At 40.0% G+C, this 20,133-nt stretch overlaps 1 protein-coding gene across 4 annotated transcripts in view; it reads left to right on the top strand.

Annotated features, from left to right (window-relative positions):
- The window catches only part of AFF4 (ALF transcription elongation factor 4), an 88,119-nt gene that overhangs the window by 35,252 nt on the left and 32,734 nt on the right, over positions 1–20,133 (top strand). For all 4 annotated transcript variants that reach the window (XM_053567193.1, XM_053567191.1, XM_053567189.1 and 1 more), the window contains 3 exons: positions 13,416–13,452; positions 14,892–14,937; positions 19,767–19,821. In XM_053567193.1, the coding sequence (XP_053423168.1) occupies positions 13,416–13,452; positions 14,892–14,937; positions 19,767–19,821 (138 nt within the window). The remainder of the gene's footprint in view (positions 1–13,415; positions 13,453–14,891; positions 14,938–19,766; positions 19,822–20,133) is intronic.

The following is a 20,133-nucleotide window of genomic DNA, read 5'->3' as shown; positions in this document are numbered from 1 at the left end:
TCATTACATATAAGCATTTTCTCATTTATTTCTACACAGTTTATCTGTTCTGTGTCTTTGATCAGTCAGCAGTAGATCTTAGAGACATTTACATGTTATCTCATAGAAGTATTTCATTTTTTTTAAACTTCATCCATAACATACACATATTTATTTAGCCATTTCTCTCTTTTTTTTTAAGAGACAGAGTCTCATTTTGTCACCCTTGGTAGAGTGCTGTGGCGTCACAGCTTGCAGCAACCTTCAACTCTTGGGCTTAGGCAATTCTCTTGCCTCAGCCTCCCGAGTAGCTGGGACTACAGGCACCTGCCACAATGCCCGGCTATTTTTGGTTGCAGTTTGGCTGGGGCCGGGTTTGAACCCGCCACCGTCAGTACATGGGGATGGCACCCTACTCACTTAGCCACAGGCGCTACCCTTGCCATTTCTCTTTGATAAGTAAATTGTTACCAAGTATTTTTTTTGTTTGTTTTTTTGTTTTTTGGCCGGGGCTGGGCTTGAACCCGCCACCTCTTGCATATGGGGCCAGCGCCCTACTCCTTTGAGCCACAGGCGCTGCCCCAAGTTTTCATTTCTATAAACATTTTCTTAGGTGTCGTTATTCATTCCTTTTGTATGTATATGATTTTCTTTATATAAAAAGCAAAAAACAATTGCTGGGTATTAAGAATATATATTTAATATATTTTTTAGGAGTATATATTTAATATATATTCTGACTTAGTTACATTATAGGATTTGTACCAGCTAATACTACTACTTGCATTACATATTATTCCTCATATGTACAACACCATTGTTATTATTAAATAGTAAAGTTTTTTTTTTTTTTTTTGAGACAATGTCTCACTTTGTTACCCTTGGTAGAGTGCCGGGGTGTCATAGCTCATAGTAACCTCAAACTTTTGGGCTCAAGCGATCCTCTTGCCTCACCTGTCACAATGCCCAGTTAGTATTTCTATTTTTAGTAGAGATGGGGTCTCATTCTTGCTCAGGCTGGTCTTGAACTCCTGAGCTCAAGAAGTCCACTTGCCTGGGCCTCCCAGAGTGCTTAGGATTATAGGCGGAAGCCACTGTGCCCAGCAAACAATGATCTTTTAAGGGAAAAATGGCACTTAGATTACTAGTGAGATTCATCATCATTACACATTTGTCATGTATGTGATTTCTTTGTGGATGAATTTTCCTGTTCCTGCTGCCTTTCAAGTTTGCATCTAATGATTTTCATGAGGGCTTTGTTTTGTGTTATTCTGTTTGCATTCTACATTCTAATAATTTCTTATACATTCTGCAAATGTATCTCCCAGTTAGATTCTTGTTTTATAAGTTTTATGGTTTAGAATATTTTAATTTTAAAGAATAAAATATACCCTGTCTTTGTAGCTTTTGCTTTTTAATGTCTTATTAAAGAAGACTTTTCTAGCTGGGCATTGTGGCGGGCACCTGTAGTCCCAGCTACTGGGAGGCTGAGACAAGAGAATCGCCTAAGCCCAAGAGCTGGAGGTTGCTGTGAGCTGTGATGCCAGAGACTCTACGGAGGGCAATGGAGTGAAACTCTGTCTCTTAAAAAAAAAAAAGAAGACAACTTTTCTGGCTCAGTGCCCGTAGCTCAGTGGTTAGGGTGCCGGCCACGTAACACCACTGCTAGCGAGTTTGAACCGGCCCAGGCCTGCCAAACAACAACAGTGACAACTACAACAAAAAAATAGCCGGCTGTTGTGGCGGGCGCCTGTACTCCTAGCTACTTGGTAGGCTGAGACCCAAGAGTTTGAGGTTGCTGTGAGCTGTGATGCCATGGCAGTCTACCGAGGGCAACATAGTGAGATTTTGTCTCAAAAAAATAAAAGAGACTTTTCTTTCCCAGGATCATACACATACCCTCTTACCTTTTTGTTTTCTTTTTTTCTTTTTTTTTTTTTTTTGAGACAGTCTCACTTTGTTGCTCTGGTTAGAGTATAATAGCATCATCTTAGCTCACTGCAACCTCAGACTCCTGGGCACATCTGGTCCTCCTGCCTTCCAAGCAGGTTGGACTGCAGGCATATGCCACCTGGCTTAACTAATGTTTTCTGTTTTTGGTAGAGACTGGGTCTTTCTGTTGTGTCCAGAATGGTCTTAAAATCCTGGCCTCAAGCAATCCTGCTGCCTCTGCCTCCCAGAGTGCTAGGATTACAGGTAGCAGAACCTGTGAACTACTTGATGTGAGCTACCACACTTGTCCTTATTTTTCTTTAGATGTGGTGTTAGTTTAGTATTTTTAATGTTTATCTTTATTTTATTTTTTTGAAAGACTACCTGTAGAGTTCTGTAGTGTCATAGCTCATAGCAACCTCAGACTTTTGGACTAAAGCAATCCTGCTGCCTGCTTCAGCCTCCTGAGTAGCTGGGACTATAGGCACCTGCCACAACATTCAGCTATTTTGTTGTTGTTGTTGCAGTTGTCATTGTTTTAGCAGGCCCAGGCTGGGTTCAAAACCCACCAGCCTCAGGATATGTGGCTGGCACCCTACCCACTGAGCTATGGGACCACCAATGCCCTGCTGAATGCCCTGCTATTTTTTAGAGACAGGGTCTTGCTCTCAGGCTGGTCTTGAACCTGTGAACTCAGGCAAACCACCTGCCTCAGCCTCCCAGAATGCTAGGATCACAGGCGTAAGCCACCCTCTCTCTTTTTATTTTTGTGAATGATATGAGGTAGAGATTTAACTTTCTGTCTTTATGCATGCTATATCACTCTTACCATTTAAATCAGCTTTATTTACATATCCAAAATGAACCTGTATTTAATGTATAGTTTGGGTTTTGATAGATTTATGTACCTGTGTAACGACCACCCTAATCGAGAATTAGAACACTTTTATCACCCCCCAATTTATCATCTCACCTCCATTACTGTGCCCATGCAGTCACTGATCTGTTTTATGTTACTATAGATAAGTTTTACTTTTACTAGAATTTTATATAATGGAATATCCATTCATCATGTACTTTATTTTGTATGTTTGCTTCTTTTTCTCAGCATGTGCTTCTGGAATTCTTCCATATTGTTGAATGTATTAATTGTTTTTCTTTTTTATTCCCAATTAGTATTGTACTATATAGAAATATCAAAATTTGTTTATCAACGCAACACTTTGTTGAACCTTTGGATTGTTTCTAGATTTGGCTGTTAAGAGAAAGCATCTGGGCGGCGCCTGTGGCTCAGTGAGTAGGGCGCCGGCCCCATATGCCGAGGGTGGCGGGTTCAAACCCAGCCCCGGCCAAACTGCAACAACAACAACAAAAAAAAATAGCTGGGCGTTGTGGCGGGCGCCTGTAGTCCCGGCTGCTTGGGAGGCTGAGGCAAGAGAATCGCATAAGCCCAAGAGTTAGAGGTTGCTGTGAGCCGTGCGATGCCACGGCACTCTACCTGAGGGCGGTACAGTGAGACTCTGTCTCTACAAAAAAAAAAGAGAAAAGCATCTATAAACATTTATGTCAAGGTGTGGATTTTTTTTTTTTTTTTGGAGACAAAAATCTCACTATCTCACCCTTAGTAGAATGCTGTGGCATCATAGCTCACAGCAACCTCAAACTCTTGGGCTTAAGCGATTCTCTTGCCTCAGCCTCCCAAGTAGCTGGGACTACAGGCACCACCACAACGCCTGGCTATTTTGTTGGTTGTAGTTGGCATTGTTGTTTGGCAGGCCCCGGGCTAGATTCGAACCTGCCACCTCTGGTATATGTGGCACTGAGCTACAGGCACTGAGCCAGTTATTTTATTTATTTTTTTGAGACAGCTTGTCAAGCTATCACCCTGGGTAGAGTGCCATGGCATCCCAGCTCACCACAACCTCAAACTCTTCGGCTTTAAGCTGTTCTCTTACCTCAGTCTCCCAGGTAGCTGGGACTACAGGGGCCTGCCACAATGCCTGGGTATTTTTGTTGTTGTTGTTGTTGTGTTGCAGTTGTCGTTGTTGTTTTAGCTGGCCCAGGTTGGGTTTGAAGCCGCCAGTCTCAGTGTATGTGGCAGGTGCCTTACCCACTGAGCTATGTTTGCCACCATTTTTTTGTTTTTTTGAGACAGAGTGTCACGATGTCACCCTCAGTAGAGTGCCCTGGCGTCACAGCTCACAGAAACCTCAAACTCTTGGGCCAGCTCCACCCAGGAGTACAGGTGCCCACCACAACACCTGGTTTTTGTTGTTGTTGTTGTTGTTGTAGTTGTCATCGTTGTTTAGCAGGCCCAGGCCAGGTTCAAACCCACCAGCCCCAGTGTATTTGGCTGGTGCCCTAACCACTGAGCTACAGACACTGACCTGTTTTTCTTTTATCTTGGGTAAATATTCGGTCATATAGTAAAAAGTGGAATTAGTGGATCATATGATAAGTGCATATTAAAGTTGTAATAAACTGGGGCGGCGCCTGTGGCTTAGTCGGTAAGGCGCCAGCCCCATATACCGAGGGTGGCGGGTTCAAACCCGGCCCCGGCCAAACTGCAACCAAAAAATAGCCGGGCGTTGTGGCGGGCGCCTGTAGTCCCAGCTGCTCGGGAGGCTGAGGCAGGAGAATCGCGTAATTAGAGGTTGCTGTGAGCCGTGTGACGCCACGGCACTCTACCCAAGGGCGGTACAGTGAGACTCTGTCTCTACAAAAAAAAATAAAATAAAATAAAGTTGTAATAAACTGAAACCTATTTTCCAAAGTGGTTATACCACACATCCCCCAGCAATGTGTAGTAGTTCTAGTTGTTCTGCATTCTTAACTACACTTGATTTTTCAGTCTGCTTAGTTTTTGGTATTTTACTGGTTATGTAAAGTTACAGGTTGAGCATCCTTAATTCAAAAATTTGAAACTTGAATTACTCTAAAATCTGAAATGCTAACTTGATGCCATAAATGGAAAATTCCTGACCCCTCATGTGATGGGTTGTAGTGGAAATGCAGTTAAAACTTTGTTTCATAAATAAAATTATTAAAAATATTATATAAAATTACCTTTAGGCTGTGTGTTTAGACTTGACTTAGGTACCTTCCCTGTGATACCCATGTGTGCGTATGCAAATATTCCAGAATTTTTTTTAAAAATCAAAAATTTGAAATGCTTCTGATCCCAAGCTTTTCGGATAAGGGATATCCAACCTGTATATTGTTTTGGTTTTAACTTGTATTTCTCTGATGTACTTCTTATGTGTTTATTGGCCATTCTTGTATCTTCTGTTTGAAGTGTCCATTCACAGTTTGCCTTTTTTTTTTTTTGAATGATGGGGGTGGGAAGAGCTTATTTGAGGTTTTCTTTTCTTAGGATGTCTTTATTTGGTTTTGATATCAGGCAGTGAAGTCTCTTAAAAGGAACAGGGAAGTATTCCCTTCATCTCTAGTTTTCTTTTTTTTTTTTTTTTTTTTTTTTGTGGTTTTTGGCCAGGGCTGGGTTTGAACCCGCCACCTCCGGGATATGGGGCCGGCGCCCTACCCCTTTTAGCCATAGGTGCTGCCCTTCATCTCTGTTTTCTGAAATAGTTTGTGGAATATTAGTATTAATTCTTCCTTGAATGTCTGTTAGAACTCAGCAGTGAAGTTGTCTGGGCCTATAGTGTACTTTATTAGAAGAGATTCTTCCTCCCAAAATAATAAAGGGGTATAAAAATTTTTGGGTACATGGATCTCTTTCATAATGCTTGAGTCATGGTTGCAAGTGTGCCCATCATCCAAATAGTGTTCACTGTACCTGTTAGGTAGGTTTTTGTCCCTCTTTTCCATTCTCCCTTCTCCCTGTAGAAAGTTTTTCATTACAAAATCAAATTTAATTTCTTTCTTTTTTAATTTTTATTTCATTTATTTATTTATATATTTTTTGAGACAGAATCTCACTTTGTCACCCTCGGTAGAGTGCTGTGGCGACATAGCTCACAGAACCTCAAACTCTTAGGCTTAAGCCATTCTCTTGCCTCAGCCTCCTAAGTAGCTGGTACTACAGGCGCTTGCCACAACACCTGGCTGTTTTTTAGAGACAAGGTCTCGCTCTTGCTCAGGCTGGTCTCCAACCTGTGAGATCAGGCTTCCACCTGCCTTGGCCTCCCAGAGTGCTGGGATTATAGGCATGAGTCTTTGCGCCCAGCCTTTATTTTTATTTTTCTGAGACAGTTTCACTGTTTCCAGGCTAGAGTGCCATGGCATTAGCCTAGCTTACAGCAACCTCAGACTCCTAGGTTCAGCCAATCCACCTGCCTCCATCTTCTGAGTAGCTGGGATTATAGGCATCTACCACAATGCCTGGCTAATTTTTTTTTTTGTAGAGACAGAGTCTCACTTTATGGCCCTCGGTAGAGTGCCGTGGCCTCACACAGCTCACAGCAACCTCCAACTCCTGGGCTCAAGCGATTCTCTTGCCTCAGCCTCCCGAGTAGCTGGGACTACAGGCGCCTGCCACAACGCCCGGCTATTTTTTGGTTGCAGTTTGGCCGGGGCCGGGTTTGAACCTGCCACCCTCGGTATATGGGGCCGGCGCCTTACCGACTGAGCCATAGGCGCCGCCCCGCCTGGCTAATTTTTCTATTTTTAGTATATATATGGGGTCTCTCACTCTTGCCAGGCTGGTCTTGAACGCCTGAGCTCAAAGGATCCTCCTGCCTTAGCCTCCCAGTGTGCTGGGATTACAGGGGTGAGCCATCAGCTGCAACTCAAATGCAATTTCTAAATAGAGAGCTATTCAGGTTTTCTATTCCTTGTGGTAATTTGTTCATTTTGTTTAAGTCATCAAATTCATGAGCATAGAGTTATTTATAATATAATTAATATTTTAATGTCCATAGGATCTGTAGTAATGTCCTTCCCCCGCCCCCAATATTGGTGATTTGTGTTTTCTCTTTTTTTTCCTTCCATGTTCAGTGTAACTAGAGGTTTTTTAGATACGTTAATCATTTCCAAGAACGATCTTTTTTTTCCTGTTTTCTATTTCTTTGCCTTTTGCTTTTAGTGTGGTTATTTTCTTCTTCCTACTTATTTTGAGTTCTATTTGCTATTTTTTTTTTTTTTTTTTTTTTTTGCAGTTTTTTGGCTGGGGCTGGGTTTGAACCCACCACCTCTGGCATATGGGGCCGGCGCCCTACTCCTTTGAGCCACAGGTACCGCCCCATATGCCAGAGCTATTCTAACTACTTTTTTCTTTTTTCCTTGCTCAGACACCCAGGCTGGAATATAGTGGTGTGAACATGGTTCATTATAACCTCAAACTCTTGAGCTTAAGCAAGCTTCTGCCTCAGCCTCTCAAGTAGCTAGGATTATAGGGCCATGTTTCCCACCCAGCTAATTTGTAAATTTTTTACAGAGATAGGGTCTCCCTCCCTAAGTTGCTCAGACTGGTCTTGAACTCCAGGCCCTGAAGAAAACATTCTTTTTTCTAGAGTGGCACTCAGTGTTTTAAGGCTATCATTTTTACTCTAAGCCCTGCTTTAGATATATCTCACGGAGGTTTTTTTTTTTTTTTACAGTTTTTGTCCAGGGCCAGGTCTGAACCTGCCACCTCTGGTATATGGGGCTGTCACCCTACTCCTTTGAGCCACAGGTGCCGCCCATTCCCACAGAGTTTTATATGTTCAGTTTTTATTGTATTCAGTAGAAAAGATTTTCTAATATCCTATGTGACTTCTTTGATCCATGGGTTATTGAGACATAGGTGGTTTCATTTTCAAATATTTGAGAATTTTCCAGATAGCATTTTGTTATTGAAATATGAGTTGTTTATACTCTTGCCAGAGAACATATGGTATATAATTTCAGTCTTTTTAAATTGATTGATATTTGTTTTATATCTTTGTATATGATCTCTCTTAACTGTTTCGTGTTTGCTAGACACAATATGTTCTGTATATCTCAGGTCAACTAGATTGAAAGGAGTTAAGTCATTTATTTTGTTATGTTATTTTATTTATTAATTTGAGGGAGTCTCACTCTTGTTGCCAAGGCTAGAGTGCCAAGGCATCAGTCTAGCTCACAACAACCTCGAACTCTTGGGTTCAAGCAATCCTTCTGCTTTAGCCTCCTAAGTACCTGGGACTGCAGGTGCCCACCAGGACACCCAGCTAATTTTTCTATTTTTAGTAGGGATAGGGTATTGTTCTTGCTCAGGCTGGTCTCAGACTCCTAAGTTCAAGCATTCCTCCCACTGTGCTAGGATTACAGGCAAGAGCCATTGTGCCTGGTTCATAGCACATTAAAAGAAACAGTAAATTAAGCCCCCTGTTTCCTTTAAATAATGATGATGATTTATCATTGAATAAAAAAGTAACTGCTTTTCATCCAGGTGCAGTGGCTCATGCCTGTAGTCCTAGCACTCTGGGAGGTTGAGGTAGGTGGATTGCCTGAGCTCAGAGTGAGACCCTAGTCTCTAAAAATAGCTGGGCATTGTAGTAGGTACCTGTAGTCCCAGCTACTCGGGAGGCTGAGGCAAGAGAATCACTTGAGCCCAAGAGTTGGAGGTTTTTAGCTTGATGCCATTGCATTCTACCAAGAGCGTCAAAGTGAGACTCTGTTTAAAAAAAAAAAAGAAAAAAGTGACTGCTTTTCTAAAAAGTAAAGTCATACTAGGAAACAACATTTACAAAATAATCCGTGTAGGGCTCCTGTAGTCCTAGCTACTTGGGAGGCCATGGCAAGAGAATTGCTTAAGCCCAAGAGTTTGAAAGGTTGCTGTGAGCTGTGACGCCAGGGCACTCTACCAAGGGCAACATAGTGAGACTCTGTCTCAAAAAATAAAAGACTCTGTTCTCCAGGTTAGAGTGCCATGGCATCAGCCTAGCTTACAGCAACCTCAGACTTTTAGGTTCAGCCAATCCTCTTGCCTCCATCTTTTGAGTAGCTAGGGCTATAGGCACCCACCACAATGCCTTCATCATTGTCATGTGTAAAAAATGTTGGAAACGATTTTCTATTCATCTCATTTGCTGAATTGCTTGCTAAAAATTGGTTGTTTACTTGCTAAAAATACTAAATGCAATTTTTTAATATCTACTAGTTCAACCTCAGTAGAAGTTTTTGCATAAAACTAAAGTGTATGATTGAAAATTTGGTATCATGGTTTAGTAAGCATAGGACTTCTATTTTGTAAAACCATCTTTGTGACATCCAGTAAAAACCAAGTATAAAAATAAGCCAATCTTATTGTCAGATATTTGAAGCACTGTATTTTTGTATGTGTAAGAAAGATTTTGTTGTCATTAATAAGTAGAATTTAAAAATTACTCTAAAATATTATTTTTTTATCTTATACAACACAGATGTTACTTCAGTAGTAACATACACAATATAAGGTTTTGGAGATACAAATAGAAAAATTTCTTAGTAATGGAATGTGTATCAAAAACTTGGAGACCAAATAATTTCTCCTACTTTTATCACTGTAATACCTCCTGATAAGTACTTATATTTCCTTTCTCAAAGCTGTTCTCCACTTAATAGCCAAAGTGGTCTTCACAACATGTATATGTGGTTGTGTAACTCTTACACAAACACAGCCCTTTAATAGGATCTATAGGGTGCATAACTATACAATTATCTGTCTTCTTTGGTCTTCCGTCTCGAACGTTTTCCTCCCTGTGCTTTTTCCTTTACATGGGCTTCCTTAAAGTCTCTTCAAGAGCTATGCTCTTCCTCTTTGGCCTTCATTTGTGCCTTTCTCCTTTGAACTCTTAACTATCCTTCTTTCTCAGTTTACTTTCTACATATCTTCAAATCTTCATGTGAATGATACTTCCTCAGGGAAGTCTTTGCCTATTTATCTGGCTAGCTCACACACATACACAATTATAAATTCTTGTATAAATCTGTGTGTAGATTTGCTCTTCATTGTCCGTATCACAATTACCATTTACCTTTATTTGGATGAGTAGTTTCAAAGGTAGTCATTAATAATATTCAAATTGTTGTACAGGTTCTCAAGGGCAGGGCCTTGTCTTCATGAGGGAGTGTGAAACCTAAGAGTTTGGGTTTCGTGTGTGGGAAAAACAAAAGAGCCATTGGAGGCTCTATGAAAAATAGAAGAGTGATAATTATACTAAGACTTGGCTTTAGAAGGGTAATCCGGAGACTGTAGTTGAGAGAAGGAAAAAGGCTAGAGCTAGGGTATTATGGACGAGAAAAGATGAGAACCTGAAGTCTTTATTTACAGTGTAGATGGGGAAGGGATGGTGAAGAGATAAGTGTTTGCTTTAGTGGGTGTTTCAGAGACAGAATCCAGTAGTGAGTGATGACCAGCTGACTACTGTCAGAGGTGAGAAAGTCAATGATTATTTGGAAGCTTGAACTATTAATATTTTAGGCTATTTACTAAGTAAATGAGTATAAGACAATAAGCATTTCACAGGGGTGAAGGAATCTTCATTTTTAAACATGGTTAACAAGAGTGACCTCTTGGCCTCTGCCCTGTTTTTTTTTTTGAGACAGGGCCTTAAGCTGTCATCCTGGGTAGAGTGCCATCGTGTCACAGCTCACAGCAGCCTCCAACTCCTGGGCTTAAGCAATTTTCTTGCCTCAGCCTCGCAAGTAGCTGGGACTACAGGCACCCGCCACAATGCCTGGCTATTTTTTGGTTGTGGTTGTCATTGTTGGGCTGGATTTGAACTGACCAGCTCTGGTATATGTGGCTGGCACCTTAGCTACTTGAGCTACATAGGCGCTAAGCCTGTTTATAATTTTTTAACAGTGTTATTGAGATATGATTCACTTCCCATATAATTCTCCCATGTAAAGTGTTATAATTCAGTAGTTCGTAGTGCATTAATGGATAAGTGCAACTGTCATCACAATTTTAGAACATTATCATCATATCAAAAAGAAGCTGTCTCCTTTAACTGTTACCCTCCTTCCATACCAACCCTGAGCAACACTAATTTACTCTTATCTCTATAGATTTCCCTGTTTTAGACATTTCCTATAAATGGAATCATAGAATATGTGATCTTTTGTGACTGGGTTTTTTTACTTAAGATAATATTTTCAAGGTTCATCTAACTTGTAGCATTGACAGTACTTAATTCATTTTTATGGCCAAATAATATTCCAGTGCATGGCTATATATTACATTTTGTTTATACACTCGTCAGCTGAACATTTGAGTTGTTTCTGCTTTTTGGCTACTATGAATAATGCTGCTATAAACATTTACATAGAAGCATTTATGTAGACATATGTATTTTTATTTAACTGAGAATAGAATTGCCATGTCATGTGGTAACTTTGTTCAATCATTTGAGAAACTGCCAAAGCAGCTGCATCATATGATTTTCCTACCAAGATTCTGATTTCTCCATGTATTTATCAACGCTTTTTATTATCTCTAGTTCTACAACTTTTTTGTTTGTTTGTTCATTTTCTTTGTTTTTTTTGTTTGTTTTGTTTTTTTCTCATTTGTTTTTTTGAGACGGAGTCTCAAGCTGTCGCCCTGGGTAGGGTGCTGTGGTGTCACCACTCATAGCAACCTCAAACTCTTGAGGTTAAGAGATTCTCTTGCCTCAGCCTCCCATGTAGCTGGACTATAGGTGCCTGCTACAACACTTGGTTATTTTTTTGTTGCAGTTGTCATTGTTGTTTTTAGCTGGCCCGGGCCCGGTTCAAACCCACCAACCCCAGTGTATGTGGCTGGCATCCCCATCTGCGATGTTTTTTAACACCAAAACCACATTTTAGCTTTCTCACTATTTCAATTACTCTTTCACAGATGATTGTGTGATTAAAGGAAGTTTATGCTTATTTTGAAATAGGATTTTAGGGATATTTGTATGATTTTAGTACTACATCTTAGTCACAGAATTAGTGTACAAAAACACAGTTTGCACACTTAAGTTCTAGTCATGAGACTTTGGAAAGACATATTTCTTTCACTAAGAGTGACACTTTAGCTTTTTTTTCTGTTCATGCTTCCTGAGTCCTAATCACTGTGCTGTTACAGGACTTACAGAGTAAGAATGTGACCGTCTTTTCCTCAAGCTGCTAATTACTTATAAAATATTGGGAGCAGGAAGAGGGTAAGAGTAAGATGACATGAGAATACCCCTGTGGTGGATTTGTTAGTCCATAAAAGTGGTATATTTATAATGTATGTAAGTTGTAGAGCTATCATTACCTACTATACTTTTTTTTTTTTTGGTAGAGACAGAGTTTCACTTATTGCCCTTAGAAGACTGCCATGGCGTCACATAGCTCACAGCAACCTCCAACTCCTGGGCCCAGGCGATTCTCCTGCCTCAGCCTCCCGAGCAGCTGGGACCACAGGCGCCAGCCACAACACTCAGCTATTTTTGTTGTTGTTTTTGCAGTTTGGCCGGGGCTGGGCCCAAACCCGCCTCCCTCGGTATATGGGGCTGGCACCCTACGCACAGAGCCACAGGTGCAGCCCTATTATGCTGTTTTTAGTATTATGTTTTTTGAAAAATATTTTTTTTTTTTTTTTTTTAATTTGGCCGGGGCTGAGTTTGAACCCACCACCTCCGGCATATGGGACCGGCGCCCTACCCGCTGAGCCACAGGCGCCGCCCTTGAAAAATATTTTATTCAGACCAAGAATTTTAGATTGAAATTGTTTACTTTTTTTTCCTTTTTTTTTTTTGGTGGGGGAGGAACAGAGTCTCATTTTGTTGCCCTTGGTAGAGTGTCGTGGTGTCATAGCTCACAGCAACCTCAAACTCTTGGGCTCAAGTGATGCACTTGCCTCAGCCTCCCTAATAGCTGGAACTATAGGCATCCCCCATAACGCCTGGCTATTTTTATTATTGCTCTGGCTCAGGCTGGTCGCGAATTCCTGCGCTCAAACATTTCGACCAGCCTCAGCCTCTCAAGAGTGCTAGGATTGGCTCGTTGCCTATAGCTCAGCGGCTAGGGTGCCAGCCACTGGGGCTGGCAGATTTGAACTGGGCCCGGGCCTGCCAAACAACAATGACGACAACAACAAAAATAGCCTGGCATTGTGGTGGGTGCCTGTAGTCCAAGCTACTTGGGAGGCTGAGGCAAGAGAATCGTTTAAGCCCAAGAGTTTGGTGTTGCTGTGAGATGACACCACAATACTCTACCAAGGGCAACATAATGAAACTCTGTCTCAAAAAAATAAAAAGTGCTAGGATTACAGGCATTAAGCCACTGTATCTGAGATGAAATTATTTACTTTCTAGAAAAGGCTCTATATTAGGATATGAGTACCATGGGTGCTGTTGAAAAGAAATGAATGATAAGGAAAAGAAGACTTTTAGGTAGCTTAATGGTTTTTGTATTAAGTTCTGAGAAAATCCTCTATTGACCATAACATTACTGAAGGTGATCAGATGGGATTGTTACATTTTTTGGGATACTTTTTCTTTTAAGTACTTGAAACAGTTTGAAATCTTTTCCACTAATGAACTTTTCTCTTTTAGTGTCACTTTGTATAACTTTATTTTTCTTTTTCTTAGGAATCTCAGCAGTCCAATTTTGGCCCTGGAGAACAAAGTGAGTATTTCTTTTCCTCTTGATTTTCAAGTTAAGCTATTTATTGAGTATTCATTTCTCATGGTCACCTCATATACATTGCTTCAATAATTTTTTTCTGTGTCTTATTCTAATTTTTAAGATCTGAAGAGTATAAATGAGTTGAGCTGAATTTTGATATGCTTAAAAAATTAAGGGGTCAATGTACATTATGTGGGTGATAGGAACTCTTACAACTTTGGCTCATACTGTACAAAAGCAGTTTATGTAGCCAAAACATTTGTACCACCGTAATATTCTATAATTAAAGAATCAAGAACTGTAAGCCATTGGAGATCAAAAAACACAATTTTTATTGAATATCTAAATTAATAGTTGAAAGTTCATGAAGTCAGTTTATAGGTACTTTATAAACTCTTTGGCCATTCTTTTGTCTTTTCACTTTCTTCATGAAGATACTTGGTTTTATGATGGTAAAACTTTAAAGAAAACATTTTAGCTGACCATTCCTCCTTGTCTGTACATTATTTATTCTTCCTTGGTCTTCTGGTCTGGATAGAAAATCTGCTTCACCCTCTCTCCCCTTTATTTCTCAGAAGAATTTCAAGGGAAGATAGTCTTAGGGAATTCATATATGGTCCTAGGAGATGGTGACTATGTAGACTGATAGTGGTTAGGAGCCTTGGCAGTCTTAAGGTTCACCATATAGCACTATAACAAAACAGATAGATACTTTTTTTGCCAAGAGTAGTAACTTCTTAGGTAAGGCAGATTTATATTGTTTGCAAGATATTTTGAGAGATGGAAATGTAGAACTTTTTGATCCTTAGCTTGTTATCTTTAGTGATCTTAACGCAAAGAGATGAAACTAGAATAATATCTCTTTTAAAATGCAATCAGTGTAACCTGGCTTATTGTACCCTCAATGAATCCCCAACAATAAAAAAAAAAAAAGAATAATATCTCTTTTAATGTTAAGCTTTCTTTTTGTGTATATCCATTCCTTAGTTCTTAGAAGCTGTTACAGGAAAAAGGGACCTGACATTGTTGGTATGTAGAAAATAGCTAGATACAGCCTATAAACATATGGATGTGGGTGTGTCTTCCTCAAGATACATTTTTAAGTTAAATTCCTTCTATTGTTATCGCTAGGTCAATAGCAGTATACTTACAGTATTGATAAGATATTACCAGATTGTTCTCCAAAAGGATTATGTGAGTTTATAGTGCTACCAAAAACATATGAACATGGCTGTTTACTTTCCCTATACTCAACCAGTATCTCTTTATTATTGCACTTGAAAGTGTTGCTAATTTGCTAATTTGATGGATGAAGAATCATATCTCATTGTTTTTATTTATATTACTTTGACAATAGATATTCTACATAGATATTTTATAATCTAAATAGCAGTATGTTAAATACTCATTCCTACATTTTTTTGTTGTTGTTGTTCTAGAAAGATACAATCCTTCTAAAACTTCAAATGGGCACCAGTCTAAATCGTAAGTTTATTGCTCAATAAGTTTAATTCTTGTCCTTTTTTGCCAAAAGTTATCTATAACATCCGGATATTTTGGACAATTTTTAGAGATGTTAATCTTTTAAGGCCGAGGTAAGCAAACTTTCATGTAAAACATTAGTTAAGTATTTTGGCCTTTCAGAGCCTCATGGTATATGTCCCAACTATTCAGCTCTGCCACTATAGGATGAAAGCAGCCATAGACCATAAGTATGGTTGTGTTCCAACAGAAGTTGCTTTGTAAAACGAGTAGTGCTGGCTTGGAACCTGTAGTTCAGTGTTTAAGGTGCCCGCCATATACACCAAGAGCTGACAGGTTCAAACCAGGCCTGGGCTTACTAAACAACAATGACCACTGCCCCACCACACCCGCCCCAAAAAAAGAGCCAGGCATTGTGACGGTTACCTATAGTTCCAGCTACTCAGGAGGTTAAGGCAAGAGAATTGCTTAAGCCAAAGAGTTTGAGGTTGCTGTGAGCTCTTAACATTACGGCACTCTACTGAGGGCGACATAATGAGACTGTCGCAAAAAGAAAAGAAAAAAAAAAAAACAAGTAGTGGGCTAGATTTGGTTTGTGGGCCATGTAGTTTTGTTTGCCTGTCTGTCCTCTGAGATCTTGGTTTTTTCCTATCTCAGAGGTGTATGTGTGTATGTATATATTTATGTGTGCATTCATAATTTGTATTTAATAAAGAAGTCATTTAAAAGATATTCCCTTGGATAACATGGGTTCAAAGGAAAGATAAAGGCTGGACACAGTGGCTCATGCCTGTAATCCCAGTATTCTGGGAGGCCAAGGTGGGCAGATTCTTTGAACTCAGGAGTTTGAGACCAGCTTGAGCAAGAGGGAGACCCTGTCTTTACTAAAAATAAAAAATATTAGCTTGGAGTTGTGGCTGGCATCTGTAGTCCAAGCTACATGGGAAGCTAAAATAGGAGGATTGCCTGAACCCAAGAGTTTGAGGTTACTGTGACACTCTAGCCTGGGCAAGAGAGTGAGATTCTGTCTCAGAAAAAAAAAAAAAAAGCAAATTAAAATAAAAAAAAGATACAAGAGAAATTTTTTTTTTTGAGACAGTCTGATTTTCTTGCCCTTGGTAGAGTGCTGTGATATCACAGCTCACAGCAACCTCAAACTTTTTTTTCTTTTGAGACAGAGCCTCCAGCTATCACCCTGGATAGAGTGCCATGGCATCATAGCCCACAGCAACCTCAAACTCTGGGGCTCAAGTGATCCTCTTGCCTCAGATTTTCCATTTTTAGTAAAGACAGGGTCTCGCTTTTGCTCAGGCTGGGCTCAAACTCATAAGCTCAAGCAATCCACCCATCTCTGCCTCCCAGACTGCTAGGATTATAGGCGTGAGCCACGGCGCCCAGCCAGCAACCTCAAACTCTTGGGCTTAAGTGATTCTCTTGCCTCATCCCCATCTGAGACTATTTTTTATTTTTTTTGAGACAGAGTCTCACTATGTTGTCCTTGGTAGAGCACTGTGGCATCACACCTCATAGCAACCTCAAACTCTTGGGCCTAAGCAATTCTCTTGCCTCAGCCTCCCAAGTAGCTGGGACTTGCTATTTTTTTTATTGCAGTTGTCATTGTTTAGCTGGCCCAGACTGGCTCGAACCCGCCAGCCAGGGTGTATGTGGCCAGTGCTGTAACCACTGTGCTGCGAGCCCTGGCTATTTTTTTTTTTTTTTGTAGAGACAGAGTCTCACTTTATGGCCCTCGGTAGAGTGCCGTGGCCTCACACAGCTCACAGCAACCTCCAACTCCTGGGCTTAAGCGATTCTCTTGCCTCAGCCTCCCGAGTAGCTGGAACCACAAGCGCCTGCCACAACGCCCGGCTATTTTTTGGTTGCAGTTTGGCCGGGGCCGGGTTTGAACCCGCCACCCTCGGTATATGGGGCCAGTGTCTTACTGACTGAGCCACAGGCGCCGCCCAAGCCCTGGCTATTTTTTTTAGAGACAAAGTCTGGCTCTGGCTTAGGCTGGTCTCGAACTCATGAGCTCAGGCAATCCACCTGCCTCGGCCTCCCAGAGTGGAGAAATTTTTAAAAAACAGGACTCTTAGCCCTTCATTTAATGGCCAGATGTAGTGTATTAAAGTAACATAGTTTGTACTCTCCTTTTGTTTTCTTATTTTTGTTTTACAGGTAGAACTCGGAATAAATATTGATAATAGGGTGGTGTATTGCATAATAAATCTCACCTAAAAGAATGATCTTCTGGGCCGAGCGAGGTGGCTCACGCCTATAATCCTAGCACTTGGGAGGCCGAGGTGGGTGGATTGCCTGAGCTCACGGGTTCGAGACCAGACTGAGCCAGAGTGAGACCCCAGCTCTAAAAATAGCCAGGCGTTGTAGCAGGTGCCTGTAGTCCCAGCTACTTGGGAGGCTGAGGCCGGAGAATAGTTGAGCTCAAGAGTTTGAGGTTGCTGTGAGCTATGACACTATGGTGCTCTACCAAAGGTGATAAAGTGAGACTCTGTCTCAAAAAAAAAAAAAAAAAAACTAAAACCAAAAAGAATGATCTCCTGAATTCCTAAGACTGTAAGTTAATTCAATGGTTAAACCAAAATTCTAAAGAAACTGGCCACAGTGCCAGCCCTCTGCCATAGCCACAAACTATATTGTGATAACTTCAGCCTGGTAGCCATTTCTGCTGAATACAGAAAGAACAAAGTGAGATTGTGAGATTGAAAATATTTGAATTTGAGATACCCCCCTCACTGCTGAAGAATTCAAATTATAGTCCTATTTATCATATGTATTCATATGCAAAGAACTGATGTATACCTGCCATATATGTGCATGTCACGGTTGGTTGGTGAAGGCACAAAAGCATGCAGGGCCCTGAGCAGTCTGGGAAAAGCTTTAGCATACTTACATGTGTAAACAGGTTTATTGAACTGCCATTAATAAATCATGAGGGCTGAGAGAATTTAGAGTTAAGTACATTTCCTTAGAGGAAATCAGTCATAGAGATTAAGCCCTTGTCCAAAAGAAAATTTGTTTCACATCTCATTTAATTGGACCAGTCTTAAAATACTTTCCATAATTCTGTAATCATGTGGTCATGTTATTTTGAGGTAACTTTATTTATTTATTTTTTTATTTTTTGAGACAGTCTCAAGCTGTCGTCCTGGGTAGAGTGCTGTGGCGTCACAGCTCACAGCAACCTCAAACTCTTGGGCTTAAGCAATTCTCTTGCCTTAGCCTCCCAAGTAACTGGGACTACAGGCCCGCACCACAATGCCAGGCTCTATTTTTTGATGCAGTTATCATTGTTGTTTTAGCTTGCCTGGGCTGGGTTCAAACCCCCAGCCTGGGTGTATGTGACCAGTGCCCTACCCACTTAGCTATGGGTGCCTCCCCAATTTTTTTTTTTTTAAGTAATTTTTCATGTAATATTTTGAATTTAGGATCAAATTTAGAAATGTATGTTAAGCTTTGAGGGAAAAGTAAAAGTAGTTATTAGAGTGAATGAAGATTTCCTTCCCACTGATTGGGAAATAAAGGAAGGTAATGGAATTATTGGTAATGAGAAATAAAATGTTTTCTAGTTACTTTTCTCCCTTACCTTTATATTAATTTTCCCTCTCCTGTGAAAAGACAAGGAATGTTTTATGGGTTGTTCAATAACTTTTAAATTTAATAGTTTTGGTTTTATGGTCCTAAGGAAAACTTAAATCCTTAATTTACTTTCTTTTTTTTTTTGCAGTTTTTAGCCAGGGCCAAGTTTCAACCCACCACCTCTGGCATAAGGGACCTGCGCCCTACTCCTTGAGCCACAGGCGCCGCCCCTTAATTTACTTTCAAAAACAAATTCTAGAAACTATCAGCTGTTAGTACTTTTGCATGTTACCTAATTGACTTGAATTTTTTTTTTGAACCCACCACTTCCGGCATATGGGGCTGGCGCCCTACTCCTTTAAGCCACAGGCGTTGCCCCAATTGACTTGAATTTTAATCAAAGAAAACTTGGAGGCTGGAGTTTAAAAAATACATGCATGGTCATTTCTGTATAGCCAAGCCAAGGCTCTTACCCCAGATTTCTACATCTGTAGAACACAGGTTATCTTTCTTAGGAAGACATTTATGCACTAGATCTTTGGCTTGGGAAATTGCGTTTTGGTTTTCACAGTTAGCCAGTCATCAACAGTTATATAGACCACTCTTTATGCAACTTTGGGAACAAAAAAAGAGAATTGTTTGGTATTATTTTATCTTCCTTCCCTTTAGGAGTTAATATTGCTCTAGTGGTATTTACTTTTTTTTTTTTTTCTCAAGTTTTTTTTTGAGACAGAGTCTTATTCTTGCCCTGGCTAAAGTGCAGTGGCATCACTTTAGCCAGGGTATGACTGTGTTAATTGTTTTGATAATGAATATGTGTGTGTGCAATTAGAGAAAAGTTAGAGATACACAGAATGTGGCTTTCATTTAATTTGAAAAGGTAAATGTTTTACTCATAGAAAGGTTAGAACTTATCTAATGATTAAATCCCTCCTTTCTCGGGCGGTGCCTGTAGCTCAGAGGGGTAGGACGCCGGCCCCATATGCCGGAGGTGGCAGGTTCAAACCCAACCTGGGCCAAAAACTGCAAAAAAAAAAAACAACAAATCCCTCCTTTCTCAATTTTTGCTCTGATTGTAAATCAAACCAATCAGTGTAAAACTTAAGTTGTTTTGTTTTTGAATTACATCTTTAGCTACCAAAGCGATTATTTCTAGAATTATTGGTTGATATTAATACTTTGATATACCGTGAAAAAATGTTCCAACAATAATAACCCTTTCTGCCTTTTCCCTCTAGTATGTTAAAAGATGACTTAAAACTAAGCAGCAGTGAAGACAGTGATGGGGAACAGGTGTGTGTATTACAATATGTTTTTAACAGTCTCAGAGTATTTATTTTCGTATATTGTATAAAAATTATAATTGAATAATACATTTATAATCCAGATATTTAAAATAAGTTTTTCTAACACTACAATGTTGTCATTTTCTCTTCGTCTGCCTTTAAATCTCCATTTTTTTCTTCTTACTTAAAAATTGGCTTTTCCTTAACATTTACCATGGATCAGAACACACTTATAAAGTAAGAGGTTATTGACAAAAAGAACTATTAACAAAACTTTTGATATTTTCCTGGCAATTCAGTTATTTTGTTAGGTAAAAAC

This window comes from Nycticebus coucang, chromosome 17 (genome assembly GCF_027406575.1).
Source record: "Nycticebus coucang isolate mNycCou1 chromosome 17, mNycCou1.pri, whole genome shotgun sequence".
Taxonomy (NCBI): Eukaryota; Metazoa; Chordata; class Mammalia; order Primates; family Lorisidae; genus Nycticebus; species Nycticebus coucang.
The sequence above is the reverse complement of the archived record's forward strand: the minus strand, read 5'-3'. Positions and strand labels throughout refer to the sequence as shown.